Source organism: Corylus avellana, chromosome 2 (genome assembly GCF_965113065.1).
Source record: "Corylus avellana chromosome 2, dhCorAvel1.hap1.2, whole genome shotgun sequence".
Lineage (NCBI taxonomy): Eukaryota > Viridiplantae > Streptophyta > Magnoliopsida > Fagales > Betulaceae > Corylus > Corylus avellana.
Window position 1 is genome coordinate 11,105,137 of NC_142491.1, and position 20,864 is coordinate 11,126,000.

The 20,864-nt window shown below is 34.2% G+C and overlaps 2 protein-coding genes across 2 annotated transcripts; both read right to left on the reverse strand.

Moving 5' to 3' along the window:
* Positions 1–4,774: 4,774 nt before the first annotated feature.
* LOC132161730 (uncharacterized) lies at positions 4,775–8,673 on the reverse strand. The gene is made up of 3 exons (XM_059571916.2): positions 8,430–8,673; positions 8,157–8,344; positions 4,775–5,458 (listed from the first exon to the last, which is right to left on the reverse strand). The coding sequence occupies exon 3, from the start codon at positions 5,440–5,442 to the stop codon at positions 5,008–5,010; it is 435 nt and encodes a 144-aa protein (XP_059427899.1). The 5' UTR covers positions 5,443–5,458; positions 8,157–8,344; positions 8,430–8,673; the 3' UTR covers positions 4,775–5,007.
* A 3,029-nt stretch (positions 8,674–11,702) lies between these two features.
* Positions 11,703–19,688, reverse strand: LOC132166946 (protein DETOXIFICATION 24-like). Its single transcript, XM_088513487.1, has 9 exons — positions 19,560–19,688; positions 15,589–15,832; positions 13,918–14,459; positions 13,593–13,679; positions 13,451–13,507; positions 13,116–13,354; positions 12,647–12,765; positions 12,152–12,238; positions 11,703–12,060 (listed from the first exon to the last, which is right to left on the reverse strand). Exons 2-9 carry the CDS (start codon positions 15,820–15,822, stop codon positions 11,959–11,961), a joined length of 1,467 nt encoding a protein of 488 aa, XP_088369613.1. The 5' UTR covers positions 15,823–15,832; positions 19,560–19,688; the 3' UTR covers positions 11,703–11,958.
* Between the last annotated feature and the right edge of the window lie 1,176 nt (positions 19,689–20,864).

The following is a 20,864-nucleotide window of genomic DNA, read 5'->3' on the forward strand; positions in this document are numbered from 1 at the left end:
TCCACGCAACCTCCACCAGTCTTCAACTGTATCCTCGCCTTGTGCGTATCCACCCCCTGCTCCGTGAAGGCATGGTGTTGATTATCCTTCTCTGTAGCAGCCTCCTTCAACCATCTAGGCACCCTTGCTATCGGCTCGGAATAAGCAACAAAACAGTCATCTGCCGGTTGCAACGACGACCCCAACACTTCCGCGAAACTCCTCCTTCCCACCCCCTCAAACTTCTTCTTGTCTACCGTTGTCTCCCTGACCTCGCACAGTGAAGACTTGGCCAAACGTACCTCCGAGATGAAACGTTCCCAACCTTGACCAGCTCGCCCTTCTGGTATAATAATCGAACCTCTTCTTTGCCTTCCATCAAATTCTTCTACCGTCAGAAAACGTCCGTTCCTGTTAGAGCATTTTTGCGCAATTATCCGAGGAAACCCTGCTCTGGATTGGTCCCAAAAAACCTCAGAAGTTTCCACTGCCACCAAGTCCTCCACAATGCGCCCCAACCACAGCAGCTCATCCTTCTTCAAGAAGATGGTTTTTTGAATCCTATTGCTTCTTTCAAAAATCCTCACCCCTGAGCTTTTTATCAATAACTCAAACTTCTTGGACTCCACAGACCACTTCCTCGAATCAGCCATAACACTAATCAATCAGCTAACAAACTAGACACCCAAACAGGTCACACGCGCCACCCACACCCCTGCACTCAGGCGGGGGTGGATGAGAGAGAAGAGAGAAAAACTTTCATGCTTGCAAGCTCTTGTACCAACGTTAAAGTACTAATTCAATAATAAAATCTTTTTAGAAATATGTTTGCTAATAAATTTCTTCTTCTTATTATTATTTTTTAATTTTAATTTTAATTTTAATTTTTTTTTTTTTTTTTTTTAATAGAGTCTGTCTTATAGAAATTAACTCGAAAAAACTTCATCAGCAAGTACAATATATTTTTTTTTAATTTGAGACGTGAATGAAGAGTGGACTAGAATTATTTTACTTGGTACACCTGCAAGTATAAATAAAATAATGAGAATACTTCAGAAAAACCCTTTAACTTCCATGTTTTTTTAAATTACTCATTCGAAATTCAAAAACTCTCTATTAAGGGTATGAAACTTTCAATTTGTTTCAATTATCTCATTTTGTTAAGATTTTCTGTTAAATCTTGTCAAAATTTCTTAAATACTAACTTTTATTATAAAAAATTGTATAGATTCATGCATTTATTTATTTTTTAAATATTTTTGATATTTTGCAACATCTTTGCAATGTTTTTCTTTTTATTTTAAAAAAAAAAAATTATAAAAGAAACATGGATTTTTGAAATTTTGATAAGATTTAATGAAAAATCCTAACGGAATTAGGTAATTGAAAAAAATTGAAAGTTCGATACTTTTAATTGAGAGTTTTTAAACTTTAGAAGGTAGTATCAAAACGAGTAGAAGTTCAATGAAGGTTTTGTGAAATTTTCACTAAAATAATTGTTTTTGTGATTGCTAGTGGTACATATTTCGTTTGTGGTATTATTATTTTGATATGAAGCTGAATTGTGTCGATATATGCCCCCGAATAAGTGATTGAGTACTACCCAATCTTTGTAGTTCGTTGGATGTTGCATAGCCTGATTCTACAGGCGAATGAGCTTTAATCCAAGGAGCCACTATAGACAATATTGATTTAGAAGCTATTTGTCATGTTCTAAGAACCTCACATTACTTATAAAATAGGAAGGGAAAGAGAAGTATTTCTCATGTTTTTCAAATGCACTTCTCAATTTTTTTTTTCTTCTCAAAAGTCGCTTCCCAAGTGATGTATTACCATTTCATTAGTTAATGACAATGTGTTCAAAATAATGAAACTCATCCATAAGAGAAATGTTAGGGTTTCCATACTTTTTTACAAAAATATGGTCTCCAATGATGTGTCATCATTCTGTCCTCTTATGCCTTTATTTACTCAAACTAGAGATATTACATAGAAAGGTAGTGAGACATCACTTGGGAATCAAATTTTGAAAATATAAAAATAAAAATTGGAAAACCTAGCATTTCTCTATCCATTATGACACATTATTTAAGAATCAACTTTTGAGGAAAAACTTTGGTAAGTTTAGCACTTCTCTTGTACAAATAGCGCATCAGTTGTTGCTATGGAAAATATATTGACTACTACGAGGGAACCAAGGATTCCCAAATTTCATACAAGATAAAATATGCTGGAGAAATTGTACAATACCTCTTATTCAATAAACCTTAGGTTTTATAGAAAACCCATTCAAGCTGCAGGTAAAGGTAATTAGGAAAAATATAACTAATTTTCTCCTAAGAAGTTTCGTTATTTGAAGGAAGATATACTCTCTAATTTTCTCATAAGAGATTATATGATTTGAAAGAAAGATATATACTCGCTGATTTTCTTTTAAGATATCACATTATTTGAAAGGAAAGATTACTAAATTTTTTATTCTTACCATCTGAGCCGGTTGATAGCAAAGTGTCGTGGGGTTTGTCAACTTGAGTAATGCTAAATGTTATTGTCATGTCATTCCAAAACTGACGTGGCTTTAACAATTACCATGAGATATGTGATAGATTACTATTAAATCTTGATCCAAAATAATTTTAGAAGTCACATCAATTTTCAAAAGATACGAGAGAGGAAATCTCACGTCAACTCGAGTAATGCTAAGAATGACTTGTAACATTACTCTACCATAGCGCTCCAAAAACATACATTGACTTCTTCCTAAGCCAGTTATAACAAGGTGTTCACAAAATGGATATATAGCTGGGATGAAAACATTAAGATTTTATCAAATCCTTAGCTCTTGCAAACCGAACAAATGCCCTTAATAGGTTCAAAATTTTAGGCCGGTAAGAAAGGGTAAAGTTAATCCTCTCATGTTTGGGTTGAAACTTCTTATTAATTTGTGAGACCCAATTTAAGTAAAATGAGAAGTGAATGATTATGTCATAACCTTTAGCTTTGATACTAAAGGCATTTTTGGGTGTGCATTTGAGAGACATAAAAGTGTGTATAACACTCTAAAAGTCCGTTTGAAAAAAAAAAAAAAAAAAAAAGTACCCGTTTGGTAAAAAAAAATTTGAAAGTACTTTTAAAGGTCCTAAAAGCCTAAAAATAGCCAAAACGCAAATTTGGCAAAAACTTAAAAATAAAACTTTTGCAAAAAAAAAAAATCCAAAACAAAACGTTTTTTTTTTTACTTAAAAGCTCTATTTCTCCCAAACAGGCTCCAAGTTAAATTACCACTTATCTCAAATGATTTCACTTAAGTACTGTAACAAAATTATATTACATGTGCTATAGTTTTTATAATGGTTTAGATCTAATTTCTATCTTTCTTTCCAATGAAAAACTTAAAATTATTAAATCTTGACGGTTGAAAAAACTATAGAACATGTATTGTAGTTTTTTTTATAGCATATAAGCCAAATTCTATCTAAAAAGCTTAAGTTAAAAGAAAATAGTAAGTTGGATTATTTAATTAATATTCAAAAATACCCAATATATGTCCCGCGCACAAACATCTATTTTCTCATGCCAATTGATAAATCCCATCTTATGAAACTAGCTTATTTTTCATAAAGTTGAATACTCTAATTGGAATTGTTGGTTAATGACTGATCAATGAGTTTAATATCAAAATTTTATTATTTTATTATTTTTATTTTTATTTAAAAAAAAAAAAACGCATTCTTACCTTAATTCCTAGATCGGCCACGTATCCAAGAAGACATTCCACCGGCACCCCAATCAAAAAATAGCAACCTATGTTGATATATCCACTACTGCAAATGTTGCACTCTGCTTAAAAGATAATGATAAAGACTCCCAAGTGTTTCATGTTGAAGCACAACTCGGAACAAGCTTCTCCAGTTCATTTGAATTGGATAATATCTATTTAGTTATAGTGAAGGGGTATTTTTGTCTTTTCACTTTTTGAGGAGACAAAAATTCTCATCCACTATAACTAATTGAAGATTATCCAGTTCAAATAGACTGGAGAGGATCCTCATTCAACTCTATTCAAAACATATTTCTATATTGAAGACTATTAAAATTCTAACTCACAACATTAATGACATCACACACAGAGCTCAATGGAGTCAAAGCTCAATGGGAAGGTTGTGGCGTGTCAACACGCAGAGAGCTGAATGGAGTCAAAGCTGGAAAAGAGTGTGGTAGTGAAAGAAGCTGGCAGAGTTGGGATGATATTAGTTGATGAAGTAGATAATTAAGGATGTTGGCATCCCCTTTGTGATCCCTGCAGGCTGCAGCTACTGTTGGAAGAGGATGTTAATCCTCCATGGTCACCATCTGCTCTTAAATCTGCCTTCATGTCTTGCCTGTGAATCTTTATGGATATTTAATAGCCTTATATGTAGTTGAATTCCCAGTTTTTGAAAACAATTTGAAACACAGTTTTATTCTCAATTACATGTCCTCTTTGAAATGTGAGAGTTGATTCGCAAAAATCGACTAAATCTTCAATGCCTCAAAGATCAGACAACTCGTTTGGTGTCCATTCTCTATTTGAGTGACCCAATCAAGTTTCCTTAAATTTAGATAGTACGTTTGGTTTTGAAAACACCGCGAGAGTTTGTTTCAAGTGATCTTTTAGGATTTTTTTTTAATCTTATATTTGGAGAAGAGAAGAGAATTAGATTTAGAGAAGCTGATAGGAGAAGATCGTGCAAGGGACAAAGTGGACTATTATATCTTTCCAAGCATTCTAACCATGACTTATATTTATTGCATCTATAAACCAAAAGATACGGTTCATTTTTTAGATACAAAGAAACGTTTAATTGATATGTTTTCCCATTCTGATGCATTGAAAGCATTCAAGCATTGAGAGAGTAAGAGAGGTGAACATGGAAGAACTAATTACAGAAGGGGTCAAAGATGACCTACTTTTTTTATCTTTGAAAACCTGTATCATAACAAACAGACAAACTTCACCAATGACAGTAGAGAAATTAGGAGTCGAGGTCAATGCAACTCTGAAGGATCAAGCAAGCCTTCCAACACAACAAGCTGGTCCAACAGCGCAAGCTTCTCTTCTTCAAGGGTTTTCACCTCATCTTCAATCTCTCTCACCTCTCCCCCCAACGCAAAGCTCTCTTCCTCCAGCAGCAAATACTTCCGCCTCAATGCTCGGTACTCACTTCCAGACGTAGAAGAATCAGGCAATGAATCAGAGTTTGATCTCTCCGGTTGCTGGGATGATGGAGAAATTTCTTTCTTCAAGTTTCTCTTGGAGCTCTTTTGCCCAGCTTTCAGTAACAAAGGCCCCTGTACCCCATGAACCTCTTCCACATTATTCCCTTGCAAAAGAAACAAAGAAGCCTTTTGGGTTGAGATTTTCTTTTTCCCTAACTTTGGCTTTAAATTTTCCTCAGACTCTGGCATTCTTGGATCTTGCATTTCCCACCAACAAACGCTAAACCACAAAAGCACAAAACCCAGTTAGGTCAGAGCCATAGACTGCTAAGTAAATCCCAAGATATTCTTGATAACCACATGGCTTTTCTCTACAAATATCACAGCAGTGACAGGAAAGGGGGAGTCATTCCCAATCATCCTTCAAAGTAGAAAATGAAGAAAGCATGAATAACTAGATCAACTTCTGTTCCTCTCCCTTCCCTTGAGCTCAAAACTCACTCAATAAACTGTCAATTTAGCATGCACACACATACAAACATAACATTTGTTTCTTTCTCTACTAAAAGTACTTCAGCAGTTTTATCTTAACATTCCAATGAGCTTTTTCGTTCATCTTCCAAAACAATGCAACAAGCGTATGCTCCACAATAATTATAACAATCTGAGAATTAGAAAATGCAGTTTTGAAAAAAAAAAAAAAAAAACAGCAAACCATGAATAGAAAATCCAATTAGACTTTACTTAAAATCCCTACACTGCCTATAGCATCAAGACTACCTTCATTCTCTACATCAAGGGCCACCACATCATTTTAGGTTAGCAACCATGAGTTAAGACAGCCCTTCAATCCAAGTGGAGCCCTAGAGTCACCTGCCCACCAATTTAAGTGAAGTTGAATATAGATAGAACTAGTAAATATACGTTTCTACCTTTTCTCCCATTGTGAAGCAATTTAGGAAACCCAAACAACACTAAACCTTGAAGGGAACCAACTTTATCCATGTCCTCAATATCCTTATGGACCTCAAAATCCAACCTCTTCTAAGAGGTGTCCTCAGCACCAAGCCTATAGCATTAATTATTTTGAATAAACTGCCTGAGAGGGGTCACTCAGCACTAGGACCAATACATAGTTTTTAGGGGAAAATCCACTTTACCCCCTTGATGTTTCATGGGTTTTTCAATTTGAACCCCAAAGTTTAAAAATTGGCAATGTACCCCCTTAATGTTTCAAAAATTTTCAATTTAAACCTTCCGTTACTAATTTCCGTTAAATTGGAAGGAAATTAAAAATTAAAAAAAAAAAAAAAAAAAACTTGAGGGTAATTACGTAATTTCATAGATTTCTGTTCAATTTGACCGAAATTAGTAACGGAAGTTTTAAATTGAAAATTTTTGAAACATTAGGGGGGTACATTGCCAATTTTTAAATTTTGGAGTTCAAATTGAAAAACTCCTAAAACTTCAGGGGGATAAAGTGGATTTTTCCCTAGTTTTTATCCACAACCTGTTTCTGCAGCATTGGAACCATGATCGGTCTTGGCACAGACTTTCCCGGTCCATTTAAGCAATCACCCTTGGGGTTTCCTTGGAATCACACATCAAAGAAGGGTTGTGTCAAACAATCCTAAAAAAAAATCATTGCTAGAAGTTTCATAACCGTCTTATTCATTCAACCATTGTAGGAAAAATCTTCACCTCCCAATCATGAGCCGATCTAGTAAAGCTAGCAAAGCTAATCTTGGAGGGAACCTAGTAAAGCTAATCTTCACCTCCTAATCATGAGCCAATCTAGTAAAGGTTATGTTCCAATGAAGGCAACCACTAGAAATCTCCAAATGATTTGCCACAGAAGCATCATTAACGCGAGCATTACTTAAAAAAACAAGAAAAGCTTCCTCAAGAGCCTAATGCATACACCATAGATCGTGCCGAAATTTAATTTTGGAGCCATCTCCCACCTTAAATTTAGTATGACTAAAGAAATCCCCCAAACGCCTCCTAATATTTTTCCACAACCCCACCCCACATGGCCCATAAACCTCATTAGAATACAACCCACCCCAAGAGCTAACATATTGAGACTCCACTACGACTCTCCACAAAACCTCTCTCTCAAGCACCATAGCCACTTCTTCAAAAGTCCAAGGTAACAAAAGCAAGTTTTAGACCTCCAACCCTCCCTCAAAGATCAGAGAACAAACCTTGGACTAACTCACCAAGTGAAATTTGAATTCTTCTCCGAGCCCAGCCCATATAAAATTTCAATGCAATTGTCAACACCTCCCGGGAGAGGGAAGAGGAACATGAAGTATGTATTATATCCAAATTTGTGTTATATCTTTATAACCATTTATTTGACACATCCCCTTTGGACTTTGAGGGATCTGACCTCTACTGATGCCACTATGGTGGGTGAAAATTTCTTTTGATATTTGATGACCGTATCAAATAATCCGAACAATCACATGCTGGTTCAAATGTGCAATTTACAATATACGATTTGAGTTCCCAATAACTGAGAAATTCAAGGATTCCTCTTTTCTCTGAGAATTAACCTAAAACTTATAAGAACAATCTACTGCAATGCATGGAGAGAAATACAAAACCAGCAACTCTTTCAATTCATTGTTCCTTCAAATGAACAAATCCTAAACACAAGCAAGATTTGACAGAAAAATGCAATCAATTTGGCATTTTTTCCTCAAGATACAAACAGAACAATTAAAATTTGATAATTCATGAACCAAATTAACAACTGAATTTTGGAGATAAAAGAGTTTTAGAGAGAATTTGAGTTCTATATCGAAAACCTTCAGACGAGAATGAAAATGAAAATGACAGAGAAAGAAACCAAAATCAAACGAAAATTACCAAATCTATAAAGACAAATTCGCAGATCTGAAACTTTTCTTTCTCTAGAGAATCAAACGCTCCATACGATTCAATAAAGAAAGAGAGAGAGATGAGAGTACCTGAGATGCTAACCGAGAGAGAGAGGACCTGTTCGGTGTTGAGCGTGAAGGAGAAGAAGAGAAGCTCGATCGAGAGAGAGGAGCTGAGCGTGAAGGAGGGAGCCGGCTTCCATGCGGTGGCTAGAGGGCTGAGATTCTCGAGTAAATGCCACGGAACAACAAAAGTTCCGTAGATTTTCCGTTTTTTCCTACGTGGCACCCGTTAACCAACTATGGTTAGATTTAAAAAAATTAAAAAATTAAATAAATAAAAAAGGAAAAGAAATCGAATACCCACACACGCGTATCCTCTTGCGCTTCCGACGACGCCAACCCTTCACACCGGCGACGGCCACCGGATCGGCAACGCCCACATTCACGGGTATGTTTATTTTTTGATTATTTGGCTTTTTGGGTTCTCTAATCTATGTTTTGCTTGGATTTGGATTTGTGTAGCTGAGTATGGAGGAACATTTTCGGTGGGTTTTAATTAGCTAGTTGATTTAGGTGATGACTTGTTGATAATTGGTGGTTGAAAACCGGAAACATAAAAAAAAAAAAAATTTGGCCGTCTGTTTGCTGGGTTGATTTGGTTGTCTGTTTGTTGCTGGGTTGATTTGGTATAAATTTGACGCGTTGACTGGCAAAATTTGTTGACGATGGTTTTGGTGGGATGAATTTTCTGCCGCCGGCCGGCGAAAACTTGCAGGAAATACAAAATACAAAAATAATAAATAAATAAATTTGAAGAAAATTTATTTCTTCAAATCACCTGGTGGTGAGTTTCTGTTTCCAATCCTTCAATCTTTTTTATCAAAGGAATGTATAATTTAATTCCTTTTTCTTCATAATAGATTTTATATTTAACAAGCACAAGCTGCATGCCTACGCGAGATGCAGAGATAATTAATTAGTAAAAAAAAATATGTCAAATACATAAAAAAAGAGGATTCCCCATTATTTTGGACCTGAAGGAAAATTCTATATTGATTTAAAAGGAAAACTGATATTGTTTTTGAAATTTCTTTTTCGTGTGTTTTATGTTTCCTTTTGTAATGTATGACATTGTTTCTTATTTATTTATCATGAAAAAAAATGGAGATTGTAAGTTCTTCAAGGAGGCTATAATACGGTAAAAAAGAATAACAAAATGGCTGAAAGACATAGAAGACGAAACGCGAGCAGAAATTGGTAGACTTAAGAAGTTGATGGAAATTGAACTTAATTCATACATGGGTTGTGCTGCTTTTTCTCATGACTTGATCCCCCTAATGATGTTTGAAGTTTGCTGTGGCATTCTCTTGGATTGTAACTTTTTTTTGGTTAACCATATGTTCCACTTCCGCTTCGCATTTTGTCCTTTCGATTGGATCTCCGCATTGATATGCCGTCTATTATAGTTCCGGATAAACACTTATGTTGCCATTCTAGAATAATGCCAATCCACCACTTCTCCCTACTACATCCTTATTTTTTAGGTTTAAGTACTTTTTGCCCCTATAGTTTAACGACTTTATTTTTACTCACCTCAATTTCAATTTGTATCGCAAATTGTATGTCAATTATTGATTAAAACGGAGTTAGCACTCTTATCCAACTTCCGTCCAAAAAATTGAGAGAAGTCCACATCAGCCCAATAAAAAGCTGACATGTGGCAAGGAGTAGTATTAAAAATAATAAAATAATAATAATTAAAAAATTAAATTAATATCCACATACGTGTAGACTAGTGGCTGTCGATCCAGCTGTGATTGATTGCCAAAATAATTTTTCCTGCAAGATTTGCTCCGAAAATCATGCTCCATATTCATCCGTTCCTCAACTGGCTAAGTATCCGTTAATTTTTGCCAAATATTTTCCCCAAGATTTCCGTTATGGACATCAATGCTCCCGCTCCTTCTTTCCTTTTTTGAAACGTCTCTGCCATCTAGCTCCAGTTCCATTGCTCCATCCCCATGTTATTCACCGCCACTTCCCACCGGTTCCAAACCTGCTTCGTCCCTTGTCCCTCCACCGGTTTGGGGAAGCCGCTCGCAACCAAGGCCCATATTGCGTGTACTCACCATTATTCCGGTTTGCATTTCTCTTCCAACATCAATGCCATGCCTAATAATTTCACAATTGAAACAAAATTTGGGCAATCTTTCATATCAAAAGGGAACCCACATTGAATTTCCTTTTAACTTTAAAATCCGTCCCCATGAGAGTGGTCTAGACAAATCTATCCTAATTTTCACTCTCAGATATTCACCCCATCCTACTCTATCCTCATCAACGTCTACTTCTTCAACCATTCCAACCAAGGAACCAATTTTATGGCCAATGTCATGGCCCATACATGCGAATGGTAAATTATACATCCTCACCCAAAAGGCAACCTTATCAAATGCGATTTTTGATGGTGGAGTTATCCCATCAAATTTCTCCACAGAAAACAAGTTTCCTTTAAAAACTCAGGGTCTCCCTTCCATTACCCTTGATTTGTCTCGTACATGCTCAAATTCCACCAGAAAAAGATTCGCCCCCACTACTTTGAGGGAGATTGTACGTGTAGGTTTCCACCCCCTAATCAAAGTAGCTTTGATAATATATTTCCCAACAATCCGATCTACCAGTAACTTGCCAACAAGACAGGATTGGCCTCTTGTCACAATTTCTTCCGGTGCCTGTTCTTGAACTTCCACTTCCTAGCTTTCCTCCGCTGATAGTGTGGTGAGGTCTTCAGCCATATTCTCCTCTTTGTGAATAATTACAGCTCTCACAATTTTCCTTCACAGTTAGATGCCGACTCGAAGAAATCTCCTTACAGAGAAAAAAAAAAAAAAAAACTATAACATTTCTTTACTTCGTATAGTTCAATGTTAATTTTAAAAGCTATTTATGGGTGGAAAAATGAGTGTAGGAAAGTGCGAGTATTACTCTAAAAAATATATTGACTACTGTGAGGGAGTCAAGGTTTTATAGAAAACCCGTGCAAGCTGGTAAAGGTAATCAAGAAAAATATACCCCATTTTCTCCTAAGAAATTATGTTATTTGAAGGAAAATATACTCTTTAATTTTCTCATAAGAGATTGCAGTATTTGAAAGAAAGATACTCATTGATTTTGTTTTAAGAGATCACATTATTTGAAAGAAAGATTACTAAATTTTTTATTCTTGCCACCTGACCCAGTTGATAGCGAAGTGTTGTGGAGTATGTCAACTAGGGGTGCAAAGGCGGGCGGTTAAAAATCGCCCGCTAACCGCTATAACCGCCAACCGCCTAACCGCCTAACCGTTATAACTGCTATAATTTTTATTGATCTTTTCATGGTTGCGGTTAGTGAAATCTACTAATCGCTAAGGCGGTTACGGTTAGCGGTTATTGCCACTAACCGCTAACCGTAACCGCTTTTGCACCCCTAATGTCAACTGGAGTAAAGGTAAATGTAATTCTCATGACTTTCTTGTATTCTTCCAAAACTAACGTGGCCTTAAAATCACCATTGAATTTGTGATAAATTACTATTGAATTTTGATTCAACAATGATTTTAAAAGTCATATCAATTTTAGAAGGACACAAGAAGAACATAAAGGTAACTTATAGCATTACTTTGTCCGAGGGCTCTAAAAACATTCATCGACTTTCCTAATGCAGTTATAACAGTCGTTCGCGGCATGGATATATAGCTGGGATGAAAACATCAAGATTTTATCAAATCCTTAGCTCTTGCAACCGAACGAAAATGACCTTAATGGGTTCAATATCTACCCTGCACCAAAGAATCATCCCTTAAGGTCGTAGGTTGCCATCAAACACAAAATTGAGAAAAGGAAAAATGCTAGTGTTCATCCATAATTAGTCTTTCCTCAGCAGAGTTTTCATTAGATTCAATGGAAGGATTCAAGAGCCACTTATTCAGGCGATCAGATGCTTTCTTCACCTACATAAAAAGATCAATAAAAACCGTGGTTAAATGTATTATCATCCTAAATGACATTTCTGTTATATAAATTGCAATCATTGAGATTTACCTGTTCATTCCAATCAGTCTTAAAGGTAACATAGCCGAGCACGAGTGATTGCATCACAACACCAATGATCATTCCAATCCATAGACCCTGAAAAGATTATTAAGAACAAAAATTAAGAACTAATTAAGGCATGCATATTTTCCTCCATCTACATATATAGTAAATATGAGTGATAATATTGCCATAGCATTGAAACAATTAAATTACATTCAATAACTATGTTAAATCGCTATTTTTTATGAAATCATAAGCTAATAAAAAAGAATAAATCTAATCATTTAATTAATATTTTAATAAACTCGCCAGTTTTGATCTTATATATAGTAGTAGCCCAAGAATTACAAGCGATATCTAAATTGGCATTGATAAAATCCCATCTTATGAAACTAGCTTATTTTTGGTAAAGTCGAAGAATTTGATGGGATTTGTTGGCTAATGACTCAATGACTTTAATATCATGATTTTTTTTTTTTTAAAAAAAAGAAACCTTCTTACCGTAATTCCTAGATCGGCCATGTATCCAAGAAGACATCCCACCGGCACCCCAATCAGAAAATAGCAACCTACATTGATATATGCAACCACGCTTTGGCGACCAGCACCTACGGCCACGCCTGCAAAACACAAGTTATAGAATAAGAAAAATCGAAATAAAAAACAATATAAGCTTCCATGTTTTTTTTTTTTTTAATAAGTGCTCTATCGATCCGAGGTTTCGCCCAAACTAGATCTCTAAGAAACTGCACAAAGCTCCCACACTAATTGGATAAAGTTCGGGCTTTCACCCACAGGCGTGGTCGATCATAAGAAATTGTTTGTACTCAACCCGTCAAGCCTTAAAACTAATATTTCATGAGGCACCAGAATCAAATGACTTACCATTACAACCATGTATATACTTGTAAAGAGCTTGGGAGTATGTTTCTTTCACTATCATCATGATATAATGAAATCAAATACATGCCTGAGAGTACTGGCTGGACACTGTTGAGTAAGACAGACAAGCTAAGCAAGAGAGAGAGGTCTGAAACAGCTTCGATAACTTCCTCGTCACTTGTGAACAAGTAACCGATTTTATGACCAAAAACAAAGCACAGAATCGACAAGACCACTCCAAGACATACAGAAATGCTGGAGATGACTTTAACGGAAAACTTTGCAGCTTCGGCATCTCCTTTCCCTAATTCATTCGAAATCCGGACGCTGGGCAAAGTGAATGATCATAATCCATCAGTTTAACAAAATTTAAGTAATAAACCAGGAAAATGGGTAATTAATAAGACACATATATGTATATACCTGGCACCAGTTAGGAAGCCAATGAAAACCATAAAATCCCAAGCTATGATATTGAGGCTGCAAGGTCGATTCAATTCAATTTAGGAAACTTTCGGTGGATTAAAATCCAAAACATAAAATAGAAATTATCATATGCCCTTACCAGATGGAAAATGCAGATATTTCAACGGTGGCGTTTTTCAGGTATCCCGCCAGTAAGACTAAGACGGCATTGTACCACAACTCTAAGCTGTTGGGAATGTAAAAAAAAAAAAAAAGGATTCTATTGAATAAGTTAGGAAGCTAGACTGATAAAGTCAAACCAGAGTACATCTAGCTTAAAAGGCAAAGTTAATAAGCTTCGATCTACTTAGACATATTAACTACTCAAACCAAACGTTTCTAATCAAAACACTCGTACCAATAGCAGAAGAGAAGTCAAACAAGAGTACATTAATCGAAGTAATTGGGTGAAGAGAATGACTTACCAAAGCATGACACCCGACGATAATGAGAGCTTCACTACTGGTAATAAATCACTAAAAGCAGCTATTGAGAAACTGCTCCACGTGTTGGGGCACCAACCGCCAAAGACGTACCAGAACATTCCAATTAACACTAACCAATATGATATGATCATCGCACCCATTGCACCAGGAATCCCCAAGCTCAGTTTGCTCACAAAAATCCATGACAAGAGAACATGAAGCACAAAAGAGAAAGCGGAGAGCCATCCAACAATAGGGTTTTTGAGCTGCGTCTGTAGGTACTTTTGGATGCTGAAGGCAAAGGGAAAATAGTAGAGAATTGGAATGAACCAGAGAGAGATATATCCAGCGATTTCTGCAACGTCATCTTCCTCGCCGAGTAGCTTGAAGATGGGTGCTCCGAAGATGAAGACGGGGAGCAAGATTGTCGCAGTAACAATGTTGATGATCCATGAGCGTTGCAAGTAGATGCCCATCATGTGGTATTGCTTTGCTCCAAATGCTTGCCCACACAGAGTCTCAGTGGCACTTGACATGCCCAGCTACAACATCAAAATTATAAGCATAAAAATAAATAAATAAATAAAAAGTGTTACACATTGATAGAACCCGTTCTTATGATTGCTTAGAAATATGGGGAAACTTTACTTTGGACCCTTGAATTATTGTCCGTTTTGACATTCTCTAAACTTCAAAACCTCTCAATTTGAACCCCTTTATCAATTTTTGCCGTTAAAACCTTTAAAAAGACATAATTGCCTTTCAATTTTTTTTTTATTAAAAGAGGAAAAAATTGAAAAAAAAAAAAAAAAAAGAATTGTCACAAGGTGGCCCAACAGAGTGTCACCTTGTGATTTTTTTTTAATATAATATATATATATTTTTTTAAAAAAAAATAATAATTTGAAATTAAGGAAAATTTTGAAATTTTATAAAAAGTTAGAGGTATAAATGTTATTGTCTAACTTTTAACGTTTAAAATCTAACAAAAAGATTAAAAATTATAGAAATTGAAAGTTCAGAAGTCTAAAGTGAGAGGTTTTGAAGTTTGGGAGAGGGGAGGACATGTTAAAATGGGTGGTAATTCAGAGGTCCAAAGTCAAGTTTCCCCTCTAAATATTATTAGAAAAAAGAAAAGAAAGATTGATTTCCATACATAAATGCATATATTCAATTTTTTGGAAGCATGTTTCTATGGGTGTTAAATTAAGCTTAAGTTAATAGAAATAAGTGAATTTAATCATATAAATTATATTCTAAAACTCATCCTCATGTGTGGGCTTAAACTCTCTCTCAATAAGAAGCGAAGCCCAAGTGAAATATTTAATGAAAATGGAAGAAAAATGATAATGACTAAGATTCAAACTAAAGACTTTTGGGTCTCATACCATAGAATAAAATTGTATACTGAATCACATATACTATACAAGAATAAATATAGAAGCCAATAATACATATAACCAATAACCAATATACAACAATGTATACAATATATACTATATAACCTAACATGTCTTATTAATTTTGTCTGTATCGATCTGATCAAGAATATTGAAGGATTCTTCTATTATGTAATTTATTAGGATTATAACTTTTCCCAATTATGTCATGCATCCAAAAGTAAAAATAAAAAATAAAAAATAAAAAAATTAGGATGATAAAAAATCTTACCAGTATCCCGTTCACAAACCGGACAGTAATGATTTGTATGAGTGCATAAGCCGCAAGATCCAGTTCACCAAGATGTCCTATAAATGCTTGCGTCACCACAAATATTCCAAATTGAGTAACCCTTGCTACCATAGAAGGAAATGCTATCTTGGATATTTTTTTTGTTTCCACCCATATTCTTCTTGATAGATTGCTATTATTTTTTGGGTTTGATCCAAGTAATCTCTCGTCCATCCTACTAATCCTGCCAAAAGAAATGTTATACGAAAATATCTAGTTAGATTATGCTTTTAGAGTTGAATTAAAGTTATTGTTGATCATTTGACCATCAAAAAGCAAGACCACCATGTTGATCTAACGCAGACAAAAAGTTGATGGAAATAGATTAATGTTAAATGATTAATGTTATTTAGTAATATGACTACTATATAACTTCTTGATGCGGCAGTTAACATGTTGATGTGGCAGTTGTTGGATTGGGCTTTTGACTATTTCATCTCAAAACTAATTGGTGTTCTGTGAGGGGAGTCAAAGCCTTTATGTGAGGCTCTCACGACTTGAACCCATAACTCAGGTTCTGATACTATTTGTTGGATCAGGCTTTTGATCATCTAACCTAAAAATCAATTAGTGTCTAGTGAGGAAAGTCAGAGTCTTTTATAGTATTCGAAATTGCACCTCACAATGAATGTTGTAAGAGTCGTCCACATGACTGCAGAACGACACAGTTGCACCTTAATAGTAGTGAAAATCTAAAATTGAATCAGCATTTATAAAAAGAAAAAAAAATAAAAAAATTAAGGACTAATATTTAATGTCACATTTTTCTAATAGTATGGTAGTCTACTAAATATATTAATTATGTTTTTTTTTTTTGATCAAATATATTAATTATGTTAAATACTTGCTAATTAGACAATACATTAAGTATAGTAGTCTCTGTCAACATTCTTATAGGTAATGGCTACATCCTAATGAAATCCAGCTAGATACCACTCATTATGCTCTATAATTAAAAGATACTAAACTAGCTTGTGATCATAAAAGAATTTTAATTATTAAAACATTTATAAATGTGTGAGTGACCCTATTTCCAAGGGTGGAATAATGTTGTCGCAAAAGACTTGGTAAAATGACAACATTTACGACCAAAAGGGAAAACTGTCCCAAATATATTATCTAGCGTTAAAGGAGCTTAAGAAGCGGTTTTAATACATGAAAATTTGTGCTAAATAAAAAGTTATTCCGTTTTGTAAAAAATAAAAAACTCATAAAGTATCTCTTTGTCTTTTTTTTTTCTCTAAAGAATATCAAAACACACTTTGATAAAAAGCTTTTTACAGAGTTCTTTTCGGCTTTAAAAGATATATTTTTCAATGCAATCCTAACAAGCTTTAGGATTGCGCTCAGGAGCGCAAAAAGTACTTATTATATATAAAAAAGTTATGCCGAACAAAAAGGTGGTATGTTTCGTAAAAATTTCAAAAACTACTTCTTTGACTTTTTTTTTTTAAGAAAAAGATCAAAACGCAGTTTTGAGAAAAACTAAAATATAATGTTTTTTTTTTCTCTTAAAAAAGTTTTTTTATGACATTGAAAGCTTTATTTCATAATGCAATCACAAACGAACTTTATAATTTGTTAATAGAAGGAGAAAATCGTTGGTGTTTTCCATCTTGGAGAAGGAAACAACAAGCTGGGACCATTGACACGACAGTATACTAATTCTTCCTACATGACTAGTAATCTCTTTTTTAATCCTAGACCAAGTTATGGAGAGGTGGAATTTGCATTATAAAACTCCTAACCAGCTATTTGAGTGCTACACTCAGAGGTGGAGGTAGCAAGGGGCGAGATAGGGCAAAACCCATTGAAACTCCCTTAAAATTTTTTATGAAACATAGATACATTGTTACTTCAATACGCTGAAGTCCTCCCTCTCCCCCTTTTGAGTGCACGTTGAGACCGAGAGCACCACAGATTGAAATGAGAGAACGAGAGAGAGAGATAGAGATAGAACAATGGAGGCATGCAGAGAGAGAGAGAGATTGGGGTTTCAGTGTGAGAAACGAGAACCGGTGTGAGGAGGTGAGGCGACGATGCCTCTACCACGGACAACTTATCCTTTGCCGTGACTATGATGGGGCCGCTTGGGGCTTCCTTCAATGGATGCATTTTGGCTTGATTAAAGAAAAAGAGGAGTTAATTGGGGATTACATGCATAGAGATGCAGAGAAAAGAAAACGATTTTCTAGAAATAAAATAAAGCATTGAGTAGCTATAGTGCTATCCAACCATTTAGGTAAGAGACTTTAGGCATATGCTAGTATTACTCTAAAATAATTAAAAAAAAAAAAAAACATGCAACCGAAAGTCCGTTTTCTGAATATGTATGGTGTTGGAGATAAGTTTCCTAACCTTCCGAAGAAACGACTTTCTGGTCAATGTTGTCCTCCATTAAATCCAAAATGAACTTATTCCACGACAGAATAATGTGTTTATATTTTAGGGGACACTAGTTGAGGATAAGATAGTAAGTAAGACACTTGTTACAAATCCCCAAACTTTACTTTATTCTTGGAAAAGTATGATGCTTCTCTTCCTCAACAGCCCTTTTTTTTTTTTTTTTTTTTTTTTTTCAAACCTCCAACATGGCTGTTATTTTATGGTATGTGAGAGTATTTTAATTTTAGCAGTATCAGCAAATTTTACTTATCAAAATAACTAAAAGTATATTTTTTTTTATTTTAATTACTAATTTTTTTAAAGCACACTTAGTCGCCTTACTACTTTAACTATCAACTTTCATTATTTTATTTAACTATTCTTTTTTATTTTTTATTTTTTACTTTTTCAAAGAATATATAAAGAGAGAGAAAATTCATATTATTTCTTATTTATTTGGTGAGTAAATAGTACATATTTATTTTGAGTTAAAATAGTAAAGCTAAAAATGAAGGATTTTAGTCACTTGAACTAAATTGCCTAAAAAAAAATAATTTTGATGAAAATGCTCTTTGATGAGATTCTTTATAATTTTCCTTTCCGGCAGATTTCTGCCATTTTTTTACTCGAGAAATCAATGACTCCCTCTCACAGACGTGTGTGACTGTACATGTGTGTATATATATATATATATATATAGATATATATAGAAAACATTTATCATGCACAGCAAAAGAGTACAATATATACGTCAATATCTTATTCGTACTGCAATTAAATATTGTTCACCCTTTATTTTCAACACTATATATATAAAAGTTATCGACTATATGTATAAATCTGCCATACACAGCTATTGGCACAGACAATTTTGACTAATAGTTAGAAAAAAGAAAAAAGAAAAAAAGAAAAAAGAAAAAAAGAACCATGGTTGGCACAGAGACAATGTCAACTACTTCAAGTCTTATTTTTTATTTTTTGTATCAGCGGGATCCCTCTTATGATTCGCCAAATCCAAATCCGTATATTTTGGGCAAACTTTCTAAGTATGAACAAACACTATGCTTACTTACTTGTCCTTCCACAAGCACTTTAATTTGTTTGTTATATCTTCCATTCTTGCTCGGAGTATATAGGAACAGACTTGGTCAAGAACAGACATAAAATACTCAACATTATTTATAGCAGATGAAAAAAAAAATGGTATTAATGCAAATATTAAGGAGTTTCTATAATTAATCAGGTTATGTTTAATTATAAACTAGCTTTGGTGTACCATGATGAGCCAGTAGTTTGCTTCAGATGAAAGAATGAAAGAAAAACAAAAATTGAACACAGAGTAATATTTGTCTTGAAACAGGAAGAGAACAAAAATAATATGCAGGGATAAGAAAACACCAACAACATTACTTTTATTTCTAAATTCTGAGGCTTATGGATATTGTTCTTACTGTTCAAAGCCATGGCAGTTAAAATATCAAAGCTAAATAGTAAATTTTGACTTAGAAAGGGTAAACTTTACTTACTTGGTGTTACAGTTGCCTCAGGAGTTCTCGAGCCTTGATAATGGCTTCAACTTAATTCCTGGTCGAGAGAGAGAGAGAGAGAGAGGGGAGTCTATGTTAAAGATAGAGAGGCTTGGGAATGCTCTCTCTGTCTAGCTTTTCTTTCAAATGGATTTGCCCTCTTGTACCTTTTTTCTTTTCTTCTTCTTTTTTGGATGGGAAAGGACAGAGACTAACTATGTTTGGCAACCATTTTCCCTCAGTTCTTTTTTAAAAGGTGAAATGTATTTCTTCACATTAACAAATAGCTTTTTTTCATATTTCTTTTACAAAAAATTTAAAATTTATTTCATATGTATATCATATCAATCAATTCATTATTCATTCACTATTTCTCTTCTCAAAACTCTTTATCAAACCCACTCTTATGGTGTGTTTGCCAAAAAACTTGAAAAATGAAGTGAACTAGAACTATAACAGATTTGATTGATGTGAAAGAAAAAAAAAAAAAAGTATTGTTTTTTTTTAATAATAATAAAAAGTGATTGATGTGATATACAAAGTAAAAATATTATGATTGATTTTGAGATAAATAATAGACTTTTTTTGAGTCATTTGACAAACACACCTTAAAGACTTCTTTCCATTGTCCTCGTCTTAGTGTGAATAGGATACATACAAGGCTCTTGACTGGTTGGTGATCAGGATTATGTTAAGACTTAGAAAAATGGGTGCAAAATAAGAAGTTGGGTGGAAGTTCTCTTTCTGTGCGTTAGAGTTTATTAGGGATTGTGGTTTTAACAAGTGCGATTTTAAAAATTATGTTTTTGAAATTGCGACTTTTTAAAATCGCAAAGGCGTTTGGTAAAATATGTTTTTTTTTTATATCAACTATTTGTTAGACAAAATCGTGATTTTGGTTTAAATTCGCACTTTTTTCAAATAAATACCCCTTAGTCTGCTTATTAAAATCAATACCAAACTCCTTACGTTTTGCGATATCTTTTAAAAATGCAGATTATTTTTACGAAATCGTAATCTCAAATGTACTCTTAAAGGATAAAGGAAAGAATATGCAAAATTGATGATTCTAATTGCTTTGTTATGCACATTCTTTGTTTTCATTTTACCTTGGTTTAATTACATTTTTGTGTATAGTAAAAATATAGTATGCGGGAAAAAAAAAAAAAAAAAAAAGTTAAAAAGTTAAAAAAAAAAAAAAAAAAAACAATAGTACTTCGCTTTAAACTCCTGAATTACTATGCGATTTGATAAGCTTCCGAACTTCAAAACTTTGAATTTAAACTTTCAATTGCAGTCAATTTG